This window comes from Chelmon rostratus, chromosome 4 (assembly GCF_017976325.1).
Source record: "Chelmon rostratus isolate fCheRos1 chromosome 4, fCheRos1.pri, whole genome shotgun sequence".
Lineage (NCBI taxonomy): Eukaryota > Metazoa > Chordata > Actinopteri > Chaetodontiformes > Chaetodontidae > Chelmon > Chelmon rostratus.
The window spans coordinates 18,315,127-18,330,981 of record NC_055661.1 but is presented as its reverse complement, the minus strand read 5'-3'; the positions used below and the strand labels follow the sequence as shown (position 1 = coordinate 18,330,981).

Genomic DNA, 15,855 nt, shown 5'->3' with positions numbered 1-15,855 from the left:
GAACTGTCTTCACAGGCCTGTTACTGTCAGTAAATGTGATGAGTGTGCTGCCTTCTCTTACAGATATAAAGTAATATGAATAGTGGAAAGTACAAATGTCTCTGTAGGTTTTTGTTTTTGATAATTGTGGCGCACTGACTTCTTCTGGAAGTTCACATTGGCACGCATGGCACACACAGTGCCCCATCCAGTGTCAGTAGAGTGTATGTGGTGCGGTAGATGGTACACTAAATATTTACTGTGGCTCTCTCACTCTGTTTGATGTCTGTTCTTCAGAGTGGAAGCCAGCTGTGGACCTGGCAGCCATAGACTGTGCTGCAGAGGCGAACAGGAAGGTCTGCACTGGCTTCAGCATCACAGGATATCCCTCGATAAAGGTAGTATACAGTGTATGAACTGTTCTCCCCTCTTTCATGATGGCTGCTGATGACCAGGGACAGGTGTGATTAGGAGCTGATAACGATACTGTGCCTATTGTTGCAGACTTCAGAGACTTTGAAAGCAAGGAAAGTCTTGGAGCAAGTCTTAAGATAATTTCATCTTACTGTTCATTATTTAAATAATTATCTAATGATAGTTTGTGTAGTCTCTGAAGGACACGGCTGAATTAAATGTGTTATTAAGAGAAGTAAGATCAGACAGAGCACCTCTGGATAAAGTAAAAGTAAAGTAACAGCAACAATTTGAATAATTTTTTTAAGCAAAAATGCCAAAAGTTCATCAGTTCCATCTTCTCAGCAATATTATACTTTTTTGTCAAGCAATTTGAGTATGTCTTCTTGTCAACTTGAATACTAGGCAAACTAAATGATAGGGAAAATAGTCACTTATTGAAGCTCCAATTTGGTGAGGTTTTTTTTTCTTAATTAAAAATGAGAGAAGGTACTGTTGAAGCAAAACTTGAAAAAAAAACCCAAACTTTAATCACCTTTCCTTTTTTTATCCTTAAGTTCCTGATGTGAAAAAAAAGAATACATTAGAAGTGCACCAGACTGCATTAAGATACATCCCGCTTCCCGTCCCTTTGGTTCCATGCTACATTTCATGACCTGACCATAAAATCAGGAATGTTCACAGTGTTGTTTGAATGTGCCTGTGAGCTCCCTTTTTCCACACTGATACTGTTTGATTTTAATTAGCGTGTTTTGTAGAATGTGCTTAAGCATGCGCGGAAACAGAATGCTCATTTGCAGGTACAATGGTGTTCAGTAAACCAGACTCAATTCAAGAATATACCTTTTCTTCCCGAATTGACCACGCTCCATCTATCCTATCTATTTAGTTGTTAGCTACTTTCTTAAATGGATTTGGATATTTTTTAGATTTCTGAGGCCATTCCCCAGAAATTCAAATAGTTTCTGTATTTTTGAAAAATGCAATGTTCCATTATATATTATATATATGGCAGTTTTTCATACAGTAACTTCAAAACCTGTAGGATCCACTGTGGAAAGTTATTATTCAGTCAACAAGGGACTTTTCTCCTTGTCTCAGTAGTATTATTAGAATTCAGTTTTATTTGTGTTACAGATCAGGGGTTTATAGATCATTTTTGATGGATATTTGAAGCTCTGGATGAGAACATGACAGATTGGGTTAGATAGCGTAGACGTAGACTTTCCCGGTAGATTAAACTTTTGCCTGATCAGCAACCACACTGCAAAAATGCTCCAGCTTCAAACATCTGCATTTGTATTTGTAGTATGTCTGAATAGTCAGCAGTCATGTGTGTTTAAGACTATCTCGCTCTCAGTCTTTATCTCTCCTCTCTGTCATCCAGTGAAAGCCAATGAAACAAAGAGCTCCTTCTGTTTGAACACACAACGGAGCTTCAACATCTGCGACTCATTTTAGCCAGGAAGGATTTAAGGGTCAAGGTGGGCCGAGGGGAAAGCTGCTCTCAGCCGCCACCACCAACCCCCCTCCGCCCACCCACAAAATATTACACAACATCACCTCTCTTCTCTCATGGTTATGTGAGGGCCGTCCCATTTGATCTCACTTCTCTCTTTCTCTCAACTTCCTTCATAACCCAAACCTGCTCTCTCTTTCACTTTGCAGTTCTTCCATGCTTATTCCAAGGCTGGTTCAAAAGGGCAGTCTTTTCAAGGTACCACTGTACACACAGAAGAATTCAGACCAGTAAAAAGAAGTAGTCTTTTACAGTCCGTTTCAATCAATCATGTCAGAGCAGGAATACACATACTAATCATCATGTTATATGTTATTAGCCTTTTGCCTGCTATTTTACTTTTGGTTCAGGTCACCTTGTGCAGACACTTATGGAATATTGCAGTTAGGTGTTTATATACATGCTCATGTAGTCATTATTGTGTTTTAGTGAGTGATAATCCTGCATGAGACCTACCTGCGATGTATAATATATGATGTTAACCTTCCAGCTTTCCCTCGCGATGTGCGGGGCCTCCGTCACAAGATCATAGACAGACTGGAAACCCATGAGGAGCCCTGGCCCCCTGCCTGCCCCCCACTGGAGCCCACCAGGTAAACACTCGCACACATGCCCATTTTTATTGTAGGAATTTAACAGTAAGATTCTTGTGATTGATTTTTTATTAAGTTACAAATGATGTTATTAGTTTTGCAGTTGTGTAGTCTAGTAGGAAGTTGTGAATTAATGTCAGTCAATGTCAGTTTGTCTGTTTTTTGTCATAATTTATAAACCTGTCGTTATATGTGCAGTAACAACTAAATGTAAATGAGTCCACGTTCAACCCACACCTACCTATTTTACACTGTTATTAAACATTTGCTGCATTTACGCTTCCTTATATTCATGTAATCCCACAGTTTGGTGAATTATAGTTCCAGGTTTAGCGACAGCATTTCTTCTATCCTTTATTGCACGCTTGTGCTTTTGCTGCAGCAGAACAGAAACCCATATTCCCAGCATGTTGTTGCCTTTCATCAGATCTCAGCTGCACTCTTATTTGTTAGAGACAATTATTTATTATTAATCAATTATTGCTCAGTTCACTCTGTCATCACTACTAGGCCGCAGTTCTGTGACCACACACACTGCCTTCAGACATAGACACTGCATGCACACAGTTTATTATACTGGTGGTGCAGGAAAAGGAAGCAGGAAGTCAAGGTTATTTCTCTTTTCAGCTTTAAAGGGAACGTACCATTACTCCTTTCAGAATCGTGAGGTTTTCTTCTTCGTTTTTTTTTTTTATTAGAAAATAATAAGTGGATGTGAACCATCATACTTTCTTGCTTCATGCAGAAATTCCGATTTGCAACTGTTCTTTTATCAAAAGAACAGTTAAAGTGGAAATAATATACTTGAAAGCTATTATGCTGGAGTACAGTAGTTTTAATGTTTATGATCGTGGGTGCGGATGCTCTTCAGAAAAAAATAGTCTTGTGCGGGCACAAAGGTGATCCAAATCAACTTAAAAATCTGTAAAAAGACCAAATGAATTGCACCTTTCTCAATTTAATTTTAACATGTTCCTTTTTCTTTCTTTTAGATAAAATATGTCCATAAAAATCTGTTTGTCTTGTTCTTCCTTTTGATCTCTACTAGATTAATAGCTGATCCCTTCAAGATTTATCGATGATGTTTGGAGTGTCTTCAAGGCTTAGCGTAACTTGGGTGTGAGAGTCCACTTTTATGTGTGTTCTTCTCTCTTCAGCCAAGCAGAAATTGACAGCTTCTTTGAAACCAACAACGTTCAACACCTGGCTCTGATCTTCGAGGATGGTAAATCCTACATCGGCCGAGAGGTAACAGGTTTCCGTCAGCCCTAACTGTGTGTTTCTCTCCTCTCTAGAATACTGTTTTCTCTTTTGGGCAACACAAGAGAGGTTGTTGTAGAGACACTGAATATAGTTTCTTTCCAACTATGTACATCCACATGATTAGCAAAATTCTACTATGTGTGACATTACAACCTGAACCAGAAAGAGAAAACTTCTGTCTGTCTGTCTGTCTGTCTGTCTGTCTGTCTGTCTGTCTGTCTGTCTCTGTGTGTGTGTGTCTCTTCCATTCTTCAGGTGACTCTGGACCTGTTACAGTTTGAGAACGTTGCTGTGCGGAGAGTCCTGAGGACTGAGGAGGGTCTGGTAACCAAACTGGAGGTGACTGAGTTTCCCTCCTGCTACCTTTATTATCCTGGAGGCAACTTCACCAGACTTAAAGTGTGAGTATCTGACTGTACCCTGACTTCCAGTGTGCAACACAGTATTATCATCCTGACAGTGTAAAACCATTGTTGGTAAACACAGATAATTTGCAAATGATTGCATCCTGTTTCACGCTTTACACAATGTAATTATATAATAATAACCATTTTAATTATGCATTTATTGTATCTCTGATAACATAACAAAATAGGGATTTTGTTTTTAATACCACATTTGCTTTTACAAACAGTCGAGTAGGTCCGTCTCTGCTTCAGGATGTGGTGTGTTTACATTTCAGGCATCAACTGCAACAGTTAATACAAGTAACGGTTGTTTTTTTAGTTTTCAGTTTACAAGGACTGGATGGTTGGCATTAAGGTTGATCTCAAACAGATCCCTGCTCACTATCCCTTCACTATATAGTGTAAAGTCACACAGGCTTTGGGTGACTGTCTACAGTAAGGTGAAGGGTATCAAATAGGAAGTAAATTGTGGGAGACATTCATTTCTCTCCATAATCCTAAACATCTGTCACCGTTGATAGCCTTACTTGTTCAGCTTTTTAGTGATATTTCATACTTTAAAACAGATGGTTTGTTCTTTATTGATTAGAATTAGTTTGAGACAAAGTGATGTTCTTTTACTTTAAAGGCTCTACACACTCAGGGTCCACTTACACAGGTGCACTTATTTGTCTCATTAGACCTTGTCTGAGGACTGTGCGAGCGTTTGAGTGTGTGTGCGACTGTGCTTGATTGACGTCTGTCTGACACTCATGTTTGCTGTGTTGAAATTTGCTTCCCAGTTGTTTCCATGTGGAGCTCTGCCCTGAGCAGAGGTTTAATTAGTCAGAATAAGAGAAAACAGCTGTATGTGTGTGTGTGTACTGTGTTCTGTGAGGCAGTTTAAGGACAATGCCACAAAGGGTTAGGATACTGGCATGTCCAAAATAAAATTTGAAAGACAGAATTTGCATTTATACAGTGTTTCTACTATTCTTTGTCTGACGGTTTTGTTGTCCTTTCCACACTGGCTGGTTTGGGACGACCTTTGAAATGACAAATCTAAAAATTCAAACAGATGAGGCCAAATTGTTGTTGAGAGCTTTAATAGTAACCATGGCTAAACAATAACAAGCTCCACCTCCTACAGGATGTAACGATATGTTGAACCTCACTTGAGCAAACAGCAGAATTGCTGATTGTTATCTGTGATGTACAGGACAGTGCACTGGTACGAAGTGGTACTATCGTGCATGCCTTTTTCCATGGAGCTTTGTCTGCAAGCACCAGTCAGCATAGGATTGTTTATTGTCTGAAGTCATCAAGAGTGCAGCGCTCTGCTTTTACAAATTACACACAGAGCTAACTTCTAGATTTTCAACATTGTTGAATTGTTAAATTTAAGAAAGGACAAGACCTAGTTTAAAGAAATAATATTTCTCCATCATTATTAGTAACATGTAGAATAGAGACAAACATGCAGGATACACCAGTGAGCCACAGCGGCGTTAAACAGTCACATCAGTTAAACAGGATGTGATTGGAAGGTGCAGGGCACACATGGGCTATTTTTATATACATCTCGATAACCTCTCAAACTTTTTCAGTAATTTCCATTTAGCTTCATCTGAAATACACAAACACCAAGTTTACTTCTCTTTGGTTGCTATTGTTCCACATGCGACAACTTTGCTTTCTACTGAAAACCTGCATCGTGTGCTCATTATCTGAACCCTATTCATGAGAATACTTTTAAACATCTGGCCTCTTAATGGGATCAGAGCATCAAAATCGCTCCCATTATTCACTATCATAAAGCGGCGCTGATCATTCCTCACCCTGCAAATTCATCTGCTGTTTCTGCCTCTTTGTTTGGCTGTTTCAATAACTTGGCATGCAAAGAGGACTCTTTTTAGTTGACAAATGCAAAAAGGAAATGATTTATTGCTGATTTATTTATTCACCCTCCATCTCTCCCCTTCCAACCCCCCTCATCTCCATCACTGTACAGAGGGGAGGTTTTTTAATTTCTTGCATGAAAACAATGCCATTGCTTTTCTGGCTTCACCTGCCAAACAAGCCCCAGCCGCACACGGCGACAGATGGCCTCCCATCATCACTGAATATCTGATTGATCCTGGGAGAGCTGTGTGTGTGTGTGTGTGTGTGTGTGTGTGTGTGTGCGTGTGTGTGTGTGTGTGTGTGTGTGTGTGTGTGTGTGTGAGAACGTGCGGGGGCGTCTCACATCCGTCATGCATGTAATGTGTGCTGGTCCCAGGTGAATGCATCCCCCCAGCCCACTCTGATGCCTGCCTGCACGTCGGCCCAGGGGGTCGCTGGATGAATGGCTCTCCCTCCACATCTGTACACTCCCACCAGACACGCAGGTGTAATTGAGTCCCGGACTGGTGTGAGTGAGCGTGGGCCCAGAGTATCCATCCTCCTTATTACCATCCTGTTCCAGTTTTACAATTCTCTCTCTCTCTTTCTCTCTCTCTCTCTCCTGACAAGGGGAGAAAGCAAATGAGAGGAGGATATGAGGGGTGGAGGGAGAGAGAGAGAGCCCATTAATGGCTGTGGTTCCAGTTGCAGGGTTATCACATGGCTTAATGATCAGCGATCTCGCTGTCTCCCTCTCTCCCCCCTCTCTCTCGCTCTCAATACCACGCTACTCTGGCACCATCTGCTCAGTAGCTGAAATGTGTTCCCGTAAGTGTGTAAAATATATGGCCACAAAAAAATACAGGTCATAAAACATTTTTTATGGTGCTGGACTGCTGAAACAAAAGGTTCAAAATAAAAAAAACAAACAAACAGTGCATTTGTTTGAGGTTCCTTGCAGGATTATAGCTGTTTGAAACCTGGGTATACTATATGGCCAAAAGAGTGCGGACAGACAAACATTACACCGACAGGCTTTGATATTCTGCCATAACAGCATCCACTCTGCTGTGAAGGCTTTGTGTAAGATTTTGGATCCTGGCTGCAAGGATTTGCTCCCATTCAGCATTAATGTGGTCCAGCACTGATGTTAGGTGAGAAGGTATGACTTGCAGTTGGTGTTTCGGTTCATCCCAAAAGTGCTGGATGACAATGAGGATGAATTCTTTCACACCAAACAGAAAAACATTTCTTTATGCACTGCTCTTTTTGCATGGCATCATTGTCTTGGTGAAACAGGTAAGGGCCTTCATCAAACTGTTGCCATGAGGCTGGAAGCACACTGTTCTCTAAAATAGAGCGATAGATATCCCTGTGCTGGATTAAGGGTCCATCCCAACAGCCACTGACAATAAGCACGTAAAAGTATGTGGAGAGGCGTCTGCACATACCTCTGCGCATCTAGTTTATGTTGACTTACCTAAGATTTCATCTCTGTCCTCCTCTCCCGCAGCAACATTGAGGCTCGTGCTTTCTACTCTTACGCCCTCCAGAGGCTGCCGGGGGTGGTGCGGTCAGGGAAGCCTCCACCAATCGCCACAAAAGTCCACACCAACAGCACGGAGGAGCCCTGGAGACCCTTCAACAAGTATGAACAGCACGTACTGCACAACACAACATGTCTTCCTCTACCCATTCTTATTATTCGTTAATTTAATGTTTACGTTTGTGATTATGTGCGCACAGGTCCAGGGTGTACATGTCAGACCTGGAGTCAACACTGCACTACTCTCTGCGTGTGGAACTGGCTGCTCATGCTGTCATCAAAGGAGAGGCCCTGGTTTCTCTCAAGAAGTACCTCTCTGTCCTGGCAAAGGTGAAGTTACAAGAAAGAGCACCACATAGACACATACAGCACAGACACACACACAGAATATGTAAACCAAATGAGAGAATAGAAATATTTCAAACAGGTGAAAATTGGATACCAAAATCAGTAACACAAAAAAATCCAGGGAAAATGTCTTCAAAAATAACATGCTGTATTTGATTGTTTCATTGTTTAGAAGGCCTCTGTTGCATACTAAGCAGCTCATTCACTTTTCCCCCCATTTTACTTTTCACTTTCTATTATGAGAAACATTTTCCTGGCTCTGCTCGTCACCAGGGGACAGAGGGTTTTTTACTGTAAACTCTGGTGATCAGGAAAGATATCACCTTCTACACAGAAGCACAAACTTATTTGTTTCTCTAAAAAATGCCCCAAGGATATAATGAACATGAAGTTAACAGACATATGTAGTTACGGTAGGTCACCACTAGATGGAGAGTGAGACAGCAGAATGTTTGTTCACACTGTAGATTTTGTGCTGTTGTTTTGCAGCATTTAGCTTACAGTTGCCACTTCATAACATCTTTTTCTTAAATTCTTTTAGATTCCATTAGATTACTTTTCAAATTTACCTAATTAGTTGTTTTGTCTAATGCGGTTTTGTTTGTCACCGCGCACACTCGCACGCTTACACACATTATTGAAAACAGAAGTGGATGCCATTGACAAGAACGGAAGCACAAATACTCTTGGGTATTGTTGACCCTCTTGATGTTGGCTCCCAGGAGGATTGAAGCATGGCTGCCAACCACTTGCCGCCCGCAGGCTTTACACAAACACAGCCTGCTTACTAGCAAACCTCCCTGGGACACTCCAACCACTCCTCTTTCTCCTCATGTAGTTTTCCTACTTGTGGTTTCACACTGGCATCTCTGTAAATACTTGGTAAAAAATGCAAGTTCTTTGTGGTTCAACAAAACAGCCCCCCACATCTCTCAATTTTCTTCTCTTCTCTCTTCCATAATTCACTTTAAGGGATACAAATTTGTTTACATTTTTACATTTTTCCATGTTGTTGTTTGCTTAATCAAACAAACATGGAAAAAATTATTTTCATCTGTATATAATTTTCCAGCTTTTTGGCTGCCTTCTTCCAGCTTTTTCCGTTCACATTCTTCCTCATTGCCTCTTTTCCTCCTTCCTCGCTGAAGTGTGCCAGGGAGGCAAACATGTTGTGATGATGAGGCCTGACCTGCTAGCCCTGTCCCTATTGGCTACGCACCAGGCTGTCTCACTGCCCTAGTCTGCCACCAATCTCTCTGATTATATCTCACTCTCTAGGGAGGTGTTGTAGCAAGCTAGTGTGTATCAGCGTATGTGTGTGTGCGGGGGAGCAGAGCACCGTGGCCTCCATTAGCTCCAGTTTGTTTAGTCAATAGCGGTAGGTCCCAGTGGTATTTTTAGCCTGTCCCCCTACCAGAATGGACCAGCCTCTCAGCAGGGCTTTGTGTAGCTGAGGAGGCCATCATTGTTGCAGCTGACCGCGACTTGTGACAGTCCTTATTGTCGTTTGACTGAGTGATCTCGCTACAAAGAGGCTGAATCCTTTCAGTCAGTCAGCTTGTTAGGAGCAGTTAATGTACGACAAGCAAGGAGATTGGGAAGCTAGAACTGAAGGACATTTGGAATGACAGTGGATGGTACTTACTTAGTGGTAGGAAATTCTTATGATCCAATTGGTGCACTTTTAAAGCAAACATATATTTTATAACTACATTTTTAGATTAATTTTCATATTATGCAGTCCATGTGGTAAATACCAGACAATTAAATATATTAGTTTAGGCGAACCTTTAACCTCTTCTCTTCTTTTCCTCTCTGTTAAACCCTTCTGCCTTCCTTATTACCAGCGCAATATGTGCAAATCTGACACCTGAACTCCCCGCGTGAGTCATGTGATTAGATTAGAGTGAAAGTGACTCACGATATCCTGACGACAGTGTGAGTGTCATGGTTTCACACTGGTGACACGTTACGTCAATCCCAACACACTTTTTAATTTTTACCAAACAAAATGATTAGTGGGAAGTGCATTTGCATACATAAGGGCGTGTATTTGCATGGGTCATTTTGCATGGGCCAGTCATTATGTATGTGTGGAGAATAAATTACTATTTTCATTAAAGATTGTCTTGATTAATTGACTAATCAGTTTGCCTATAAAACGTAAGGAAATTGTAAAAAATGGCCATCACAATTTCCTGGAGTCCAATAGGACAGATTGTTTTTATGGCCGATTAACAGTCTGAAACCCAAATATATTCAGTTTACAATGATCATAGACAAGAAAAACTCACTTTTGAGAAGCTGGAACCATTTAATGTGTTAAATGCATTTTTGTTTGAAAATGAGTCTGAGAATCTGTGAATAAAAATGTATCCATCGCCTTTATTTATTAATTTCATGTAAATCTCTATTCTGTCCAAGAATTTTAATTCCATGAATTGTTTGTTTCTTTTCTATCCACAATCATCCCATCATTGCATCTCCTCATCCAAACATGTAAACATGGCGGTTGTTTGATTTTTATTTATTTATTTTTTCGTACACCCAGTCATAATATTGCTAGATTTACTGTCTTGTCAGGCTGAAGCCGGATTTATGAATCCTCTACATGTATATGAGGATTAAAAAAGTGGATCTTGGGACGCATGAGAGCATTACAGAGAGGTTTTTAAGGATTACACCTCTATCCTGCTTTTCTTGAAAGAAGCCCTTCAGCCCAGAGGGGCAGGGGAATAAAACAAAGAATTAAGAACGGGGCTTTGGGCCAAAGGGACACAGTCTTCGCCCTTCTCACGCCAGGGCTCGGGACATAATGTTCCCATACACTTATATTACCAAAGATGCTCGCTGTTTTTCTGAAAACAAAGTGTCCGTGTAATTATGGATCATATTACCGTTATATAAGGAAATCTCAAAAAGATTGTGTATTCATTTGGCCGTTTTCAGTTGCAGTTTCCCCTCAGTGACTGTAGTGACTCTGTGGCAAATTCAGCATCCCCCCATGCCTCCCCGGGTGGATTGAAGTTAGATTATTACCAAGGGGCTTCACCCCTGTCTTCTACCTCGGGCCTGGCCTGGTCCGCCCTGTTGCAGCCAACAGATGCCTCCCTCTTGAGACCCTCACCACAAGGTTTCTCAAGTGCTGCTGATGCTAATCGGATCAGGGATGACATATTGCGGGGGGTGAAGGGGATTGTCATGGTCCAACTGGGATGGGGGCAGGAGGGATACAGGGTTAGAGGAGGGCAAGTGCGTGTGTGTGCGTGTGTTTGGGTGAATTTTCACAATATAGAGAGACAAACTTTAGGGAGATGAATCCATTCAGTTGATGATCAGTAATCACAAGGTGTTCCTAATACTGAATTTTATCTTGTAATCAGTTAAATGGCTATCTCAGCGGACATTTGACTGGATAATACAGAGTGTGTGTGTTCCCAGTAGGGTTTCATTTGTTGTTCTTGTGTAACTGCAGTGCTTGTTGTGGATGCCTCATCTAAAACTACACTTTCCAAGAGTGTGTATTCATGATAGAGGTGAGTGTGTTGCAAGTAAATATAGAAAACAGGCAACATAATTTTTGTAAAACATTTCTTTGCTGTCGCACAATTAAGTTCAAACCGTCACCAAAAAATCAGCTCAATGTAGGCCGTGGCTCTGGCACATATTTCATCAACATATCTGTGAAATCTATTTGGAGTATTGATTGACATTGTGCACCATCAATGATCAAGGCCAGGGAGGTTAAGAAAAAGAGAAATCAATGTAAAATACTACAAATAGTGATAAAGCAGAGAAAGATGACATTGACTGTTGAATATTTTTGTGCAAAAGTTGGAACATGGGGAACATTTTAGTTTCAGGGTGATTACCAGACCCAAAGCTCATGAATAGTGTTTCTTTGGTGATGCTGAGTTAAGCCCATTAGTGGAAAGCACCTGTGTTTTCTCCCCTGGTTAAATTCATATGGCTGTTTAATGAGCTTTTCTGACTGGTTGGCATCCAGACCTAAACCTATTATATCACTCTCCCAGCAGCAAGCAGCACACATCAGAGGCCTTTGTCTGCTTTTTGCATCCCACCTTTAGTGTGCGTGTGTGTGTGTGTGTGTGTGTGTGTGTGTGTGTGTGTGTGTGTGTGTGTGTGTGTGTGTGTGTGTGTGTGTGTGTGTGTGTGTGGCTGCATCTATATGTCACAGAGGGTGATCTAGTAGTGGTAAAATAGAAAATGTTTGCAATATTGAAAATTATTGTAATAGGTCATTAATGATCAGTAGGGATTTACAAAACTGTTTCCAAAAAAGTTAGGATGCTTTGTAAAACAAATAAAATAGAATGTGATAATTTTCTACTCCTTTCTGACATATACTCAATTGAAAACAGTAAATAGACAATATATTTAATGTTTTACCTCATCAACCTTATTGATTTTTGTAAATATCTGCTTATTCTGAATTTGACAACACATTTCAAACAAGTTGGGAAGGAGCAACAAAAGACTGGGAAAGTTGTGGAATGCTCCAAAAACACCTGTTTGGATCATTCCACAGGTAAACAGGTTGATTGGTAACAGGTTATAGTATCATGATTGAGTATGAAAGGAGCATCCTGGAAAGGCTCAGTCGATCACAAGCAAGGATGGAGTGAGGTTCACCACTTTGTGAACACATGTTTGTATAAAGGATGTTACTACATGGACTCAGGAACACTTCAGTAAACACAGTTTGTTTGCAAATGATTGCATTCTGTTATTTATTTATATTTTACACAACATCCCAATTTTGGAATTGGGGTTGTATCAATTTTTTTTTTCTTTAATCTTTTTTATGTTGAAATTAAGCTATTTGCACACTGCGAAACTATAGGCCAGTTTGATGAAAGATGAGAGGTGCTGCATGAAGTCAGCAGTGCTCTGGTGCAGAGGAGGGACACAGGACAGAACAGGACTCTGGTCGACTTGGACAAGGAGGTTTAAGCAGATCACTGGGGGTCTGGTTAAGTGGCCAGGGCGTAACAGACAGATCCTGTTAGAGAGTGATGAATAGATGGCTGAGCCGTGGACTGAAAGGCGTGTGTGTTCCAGATTGTCAGTGTGTGCAGGTCTATTTAGTTGAACAAATGGTGGAGGCCAAATTAAAAAGATGCAGCCATGCAACTCATAAAAGTTCCAGATGTTGGATGACGCAACCTCTCCGTATTCAGCTTTCTCTATTTTTCTTGTATTTGTTCTTTCTCAGATTCACCACAACTTTGTAGAGATCTATAGTCCACATGTACTTTGACAATAATTATTACTCAAAAAATAGTAGAGAGATGCTGTTACCTCATTCTGATGTTAAAGAGCCAAAAAGAGCCAGATTTGGAACACTCAAAGGCTAAAGTAGTGCTGCAACAATTCGACAATCAATCAATTAGGCAAATAGGCAAATAATGTTTTTAGTCATTCTGTCAGACAAAAATGTCAAACCGTTATAGTAAACTGAATATCTTTGAGTTTTGGGCTGTTTTTTCAGTTTTCTATGTTTAATAGAAAAAATGATTCATCAGTTATTCGGAAAAATAATCCACAGATCAATGATGATGAAAATAATCTGTAATGAAGTCGCAGGCCTAAATAAAAGTTACAATGGAAGTAGTCTATTTGCCTGTTTGTCTTGGAAAACGCCTTATCCCTTTATTGTGTCTGTTTCTGAGAAACAGGACCATTATGAGAAAGTGTTTCACAGACAGGCTTACAGTAAGAACAGGAAGCACTTTTAGCTGAAATTTATTAAAGTGGTCTTCTCTCCTTTACAGTCTGAACACTCAAGACATCAGCTGTTTCTATTGTCAGTATCGTATGTGTGAAGACACGTTTGTCTGTGTCTGTCTTCACTCTGTCATCACTGGTCTCAGACACCCATCAGCTGGATTTCCGCTTTCTCCTCACAAACCTACTTCTGCTAGTTACAGTATCATGTTTCCTCCCAGTTGTGGTGGTTACCATGGTAGTTTGAAAAGATGTAAGTCCACAGCCAGGGAAAGCACTGAGTAGACAGTGGCTAAGTGGTTGTTAGTGGCTTAGGAAATAGATCTTAATGAAGGAAGAGGCTTAAGCTTGGCTCCTGTCACTTTTGTGGGTTTCTTTTAAAGGTGCTGAGAAGGAAAAACACTCAAACCACAACTTTTGTGCAGCATCGAAACTTCTTGCGCAACATTGCTTAAGATGAGATGGCACCTGATAATTCAGGCATTATATTTCTACTTGGCACATAGTGTGCATTTGTAGGACAAAAATACTGCCAATCTAAGGTGACAGTGTTAATTTGAACGGTTCATTTCAGGCAAAGGAGTTAGATTTTAACGGTCTTAAAGCTTTAATAAATAGAAGATAAATTAATAAAACATTAGGACCGCCTATATTTTATAGCAGGCATGTGGTTGAAACTCATTTAAATTTTCATGTGCTGACTAAAACATACAACTTCACTTTGGGAAAATATGATTTCACAATTTCTCATGCATTTTATAGACTAAGTGGTTAGTTACAGCCCTTCTTATATCTCATCTGTTCCACAATCAAACAGTTTTGTGACTGTTGCTCTCGAAAGTTAACACCTGTTTCCATTGTGCTCTGTTGTTTCATGTCTGCAGTACTTTCCAGGCCGTCCAGTGGTGATGAACCTTTTGAAGTCTGTAAACTCTTGGCTACAGAACCAGGCTGGTGATGAGATTTCCTATGAGGCACTCAGAGGGGTACTGGATAACTTGGCACAGGTGAGCCAACACAGAGCTGTGTAGAAATATATCCAATAAGTTTTGACCTTGTGCATCAGCATCACGACGAACTTGGGGCTTCTTGTTTGTCCTCGTCGGTCAAGCCAACTTTCAAATTATTCTCAGCTGAATTTTTTGTCTGTCTTCCATCTTTGGTATTCATTGGATTTAGAAGTGGTCTGTCCATTACATACTGCACTGAGGAAGTACATGAATGCAAAATGAGAAAAAAGACAGACTTTTGTGAGCTTGAGCAGGCAGGCATCTAAAAAGAAAAAGAAGGGAGAGGAGGAGAGACCAGACAGATAAGCAGCTGCTGGGAGAACAGAGGGTAGGGCATCACAAAATGCACCCAGACTGATGTGAGGACGTCCGTCTGGGAGTAGCCTTGTCGTTCCACTGAGATGCCAAGGTCACTTGTCAGTCTGGACACTTAATCAGTTCAAATCCTTCTTAGAGGTGCCAAAGTGATGCCTATTCTGTCAAAGAAATGTCAAAATGTGATCTTGAACATTTCTCTAAAACCACGTATGAGTAGATTCCAAATATTTTAGAAATATCCAGATATCTCAATATGTACTTTGTCCTTGTCTCAGTGCCAGCACATACAGCTGAGGATCTATGTGATGTTGTCTTTGGAATGAGGCCTGCATGCCTCCGCCCCTCGCAAATTGAAAGAGTCACTTACTTACATCATTAGCTTTTAGCAGGCAAATCAATGGATCAATGAATCAGTGGGAAGGTATGAATAGACTTTGCCTGAGAGGAAATGGACTGGTACACACACATGCACACACACACCAAATCATTACTATTGACATGTGAGTAACCCTGTCAATCACACCAGCGATGGCAATGCAGTGCGGATAGAGAAACGACTTTATGTCAGAGAAAATATGTTATTGGATTCAACTGTGGCTCGTGGGTAGAGATCTGGATAGCTTCTGTTCATTAGTGGAGGGCTGAGCCATTAACCTGAGATTGACTTCTTATTGATCAAGAAAACTACGTGGAACAGCTTTCATTAAGTTGAACAGGTTGGGAGATGCTGGAGAGCCTCTACTTTTTCGAGACTTTTTGAAAAAGCTACATTTTGTTAAACATCTGGGCATTGTAGTTTTTCAACCAACAGTACTCAAACAGGATTAAATCATGTGTTTGTTTGGGACTA

At 40.6% G+C, this 15,855-nt stretch overlaps 1 protein-coding gene across 1 annotated transcript in view; it reads left to right on the top strand.

Moving 5' to 3' along the window:
- qsox1 (quiescin Q6 sulfhydryl oxidase 1) overlaps positions 1-15,855 on the top strand; it is a 28,678-nt gene that overhangs the window by 1,186 nt on the left and 11,637 nt on the right. Inside the window, exons 2-9 of the mRNA XM_041935070.1 lie at positions 277-377; positions 2,062-2,110; positions 2,403-2,505; positions 3,663-3,753; positions 4,024-4,169; positions 7,549-7,683; positions 7,782-7,911; positions 14,562-14,684. Of these exons, the coding sequence (XP_041791004.1) occupies positions 277-377; positions 2,062-2,110; positions 2,403-2,505; positions 3,663-3,753; positions 4,024-4,169; positions 7,549-7,683; positions 7,782-7,911; positions 14,562-14,684 (878 nt within the window). The remainder of the gene's footprint in view (positions 1-276; positions 378-2,061; positions 2,111-2,402; positions 2,506-3,662; positions 3,754-4,023; positions 4,170-7,548; positions 7,684-7,781; positions 7,912-14,561; positions 14,685-15,855) is intronic.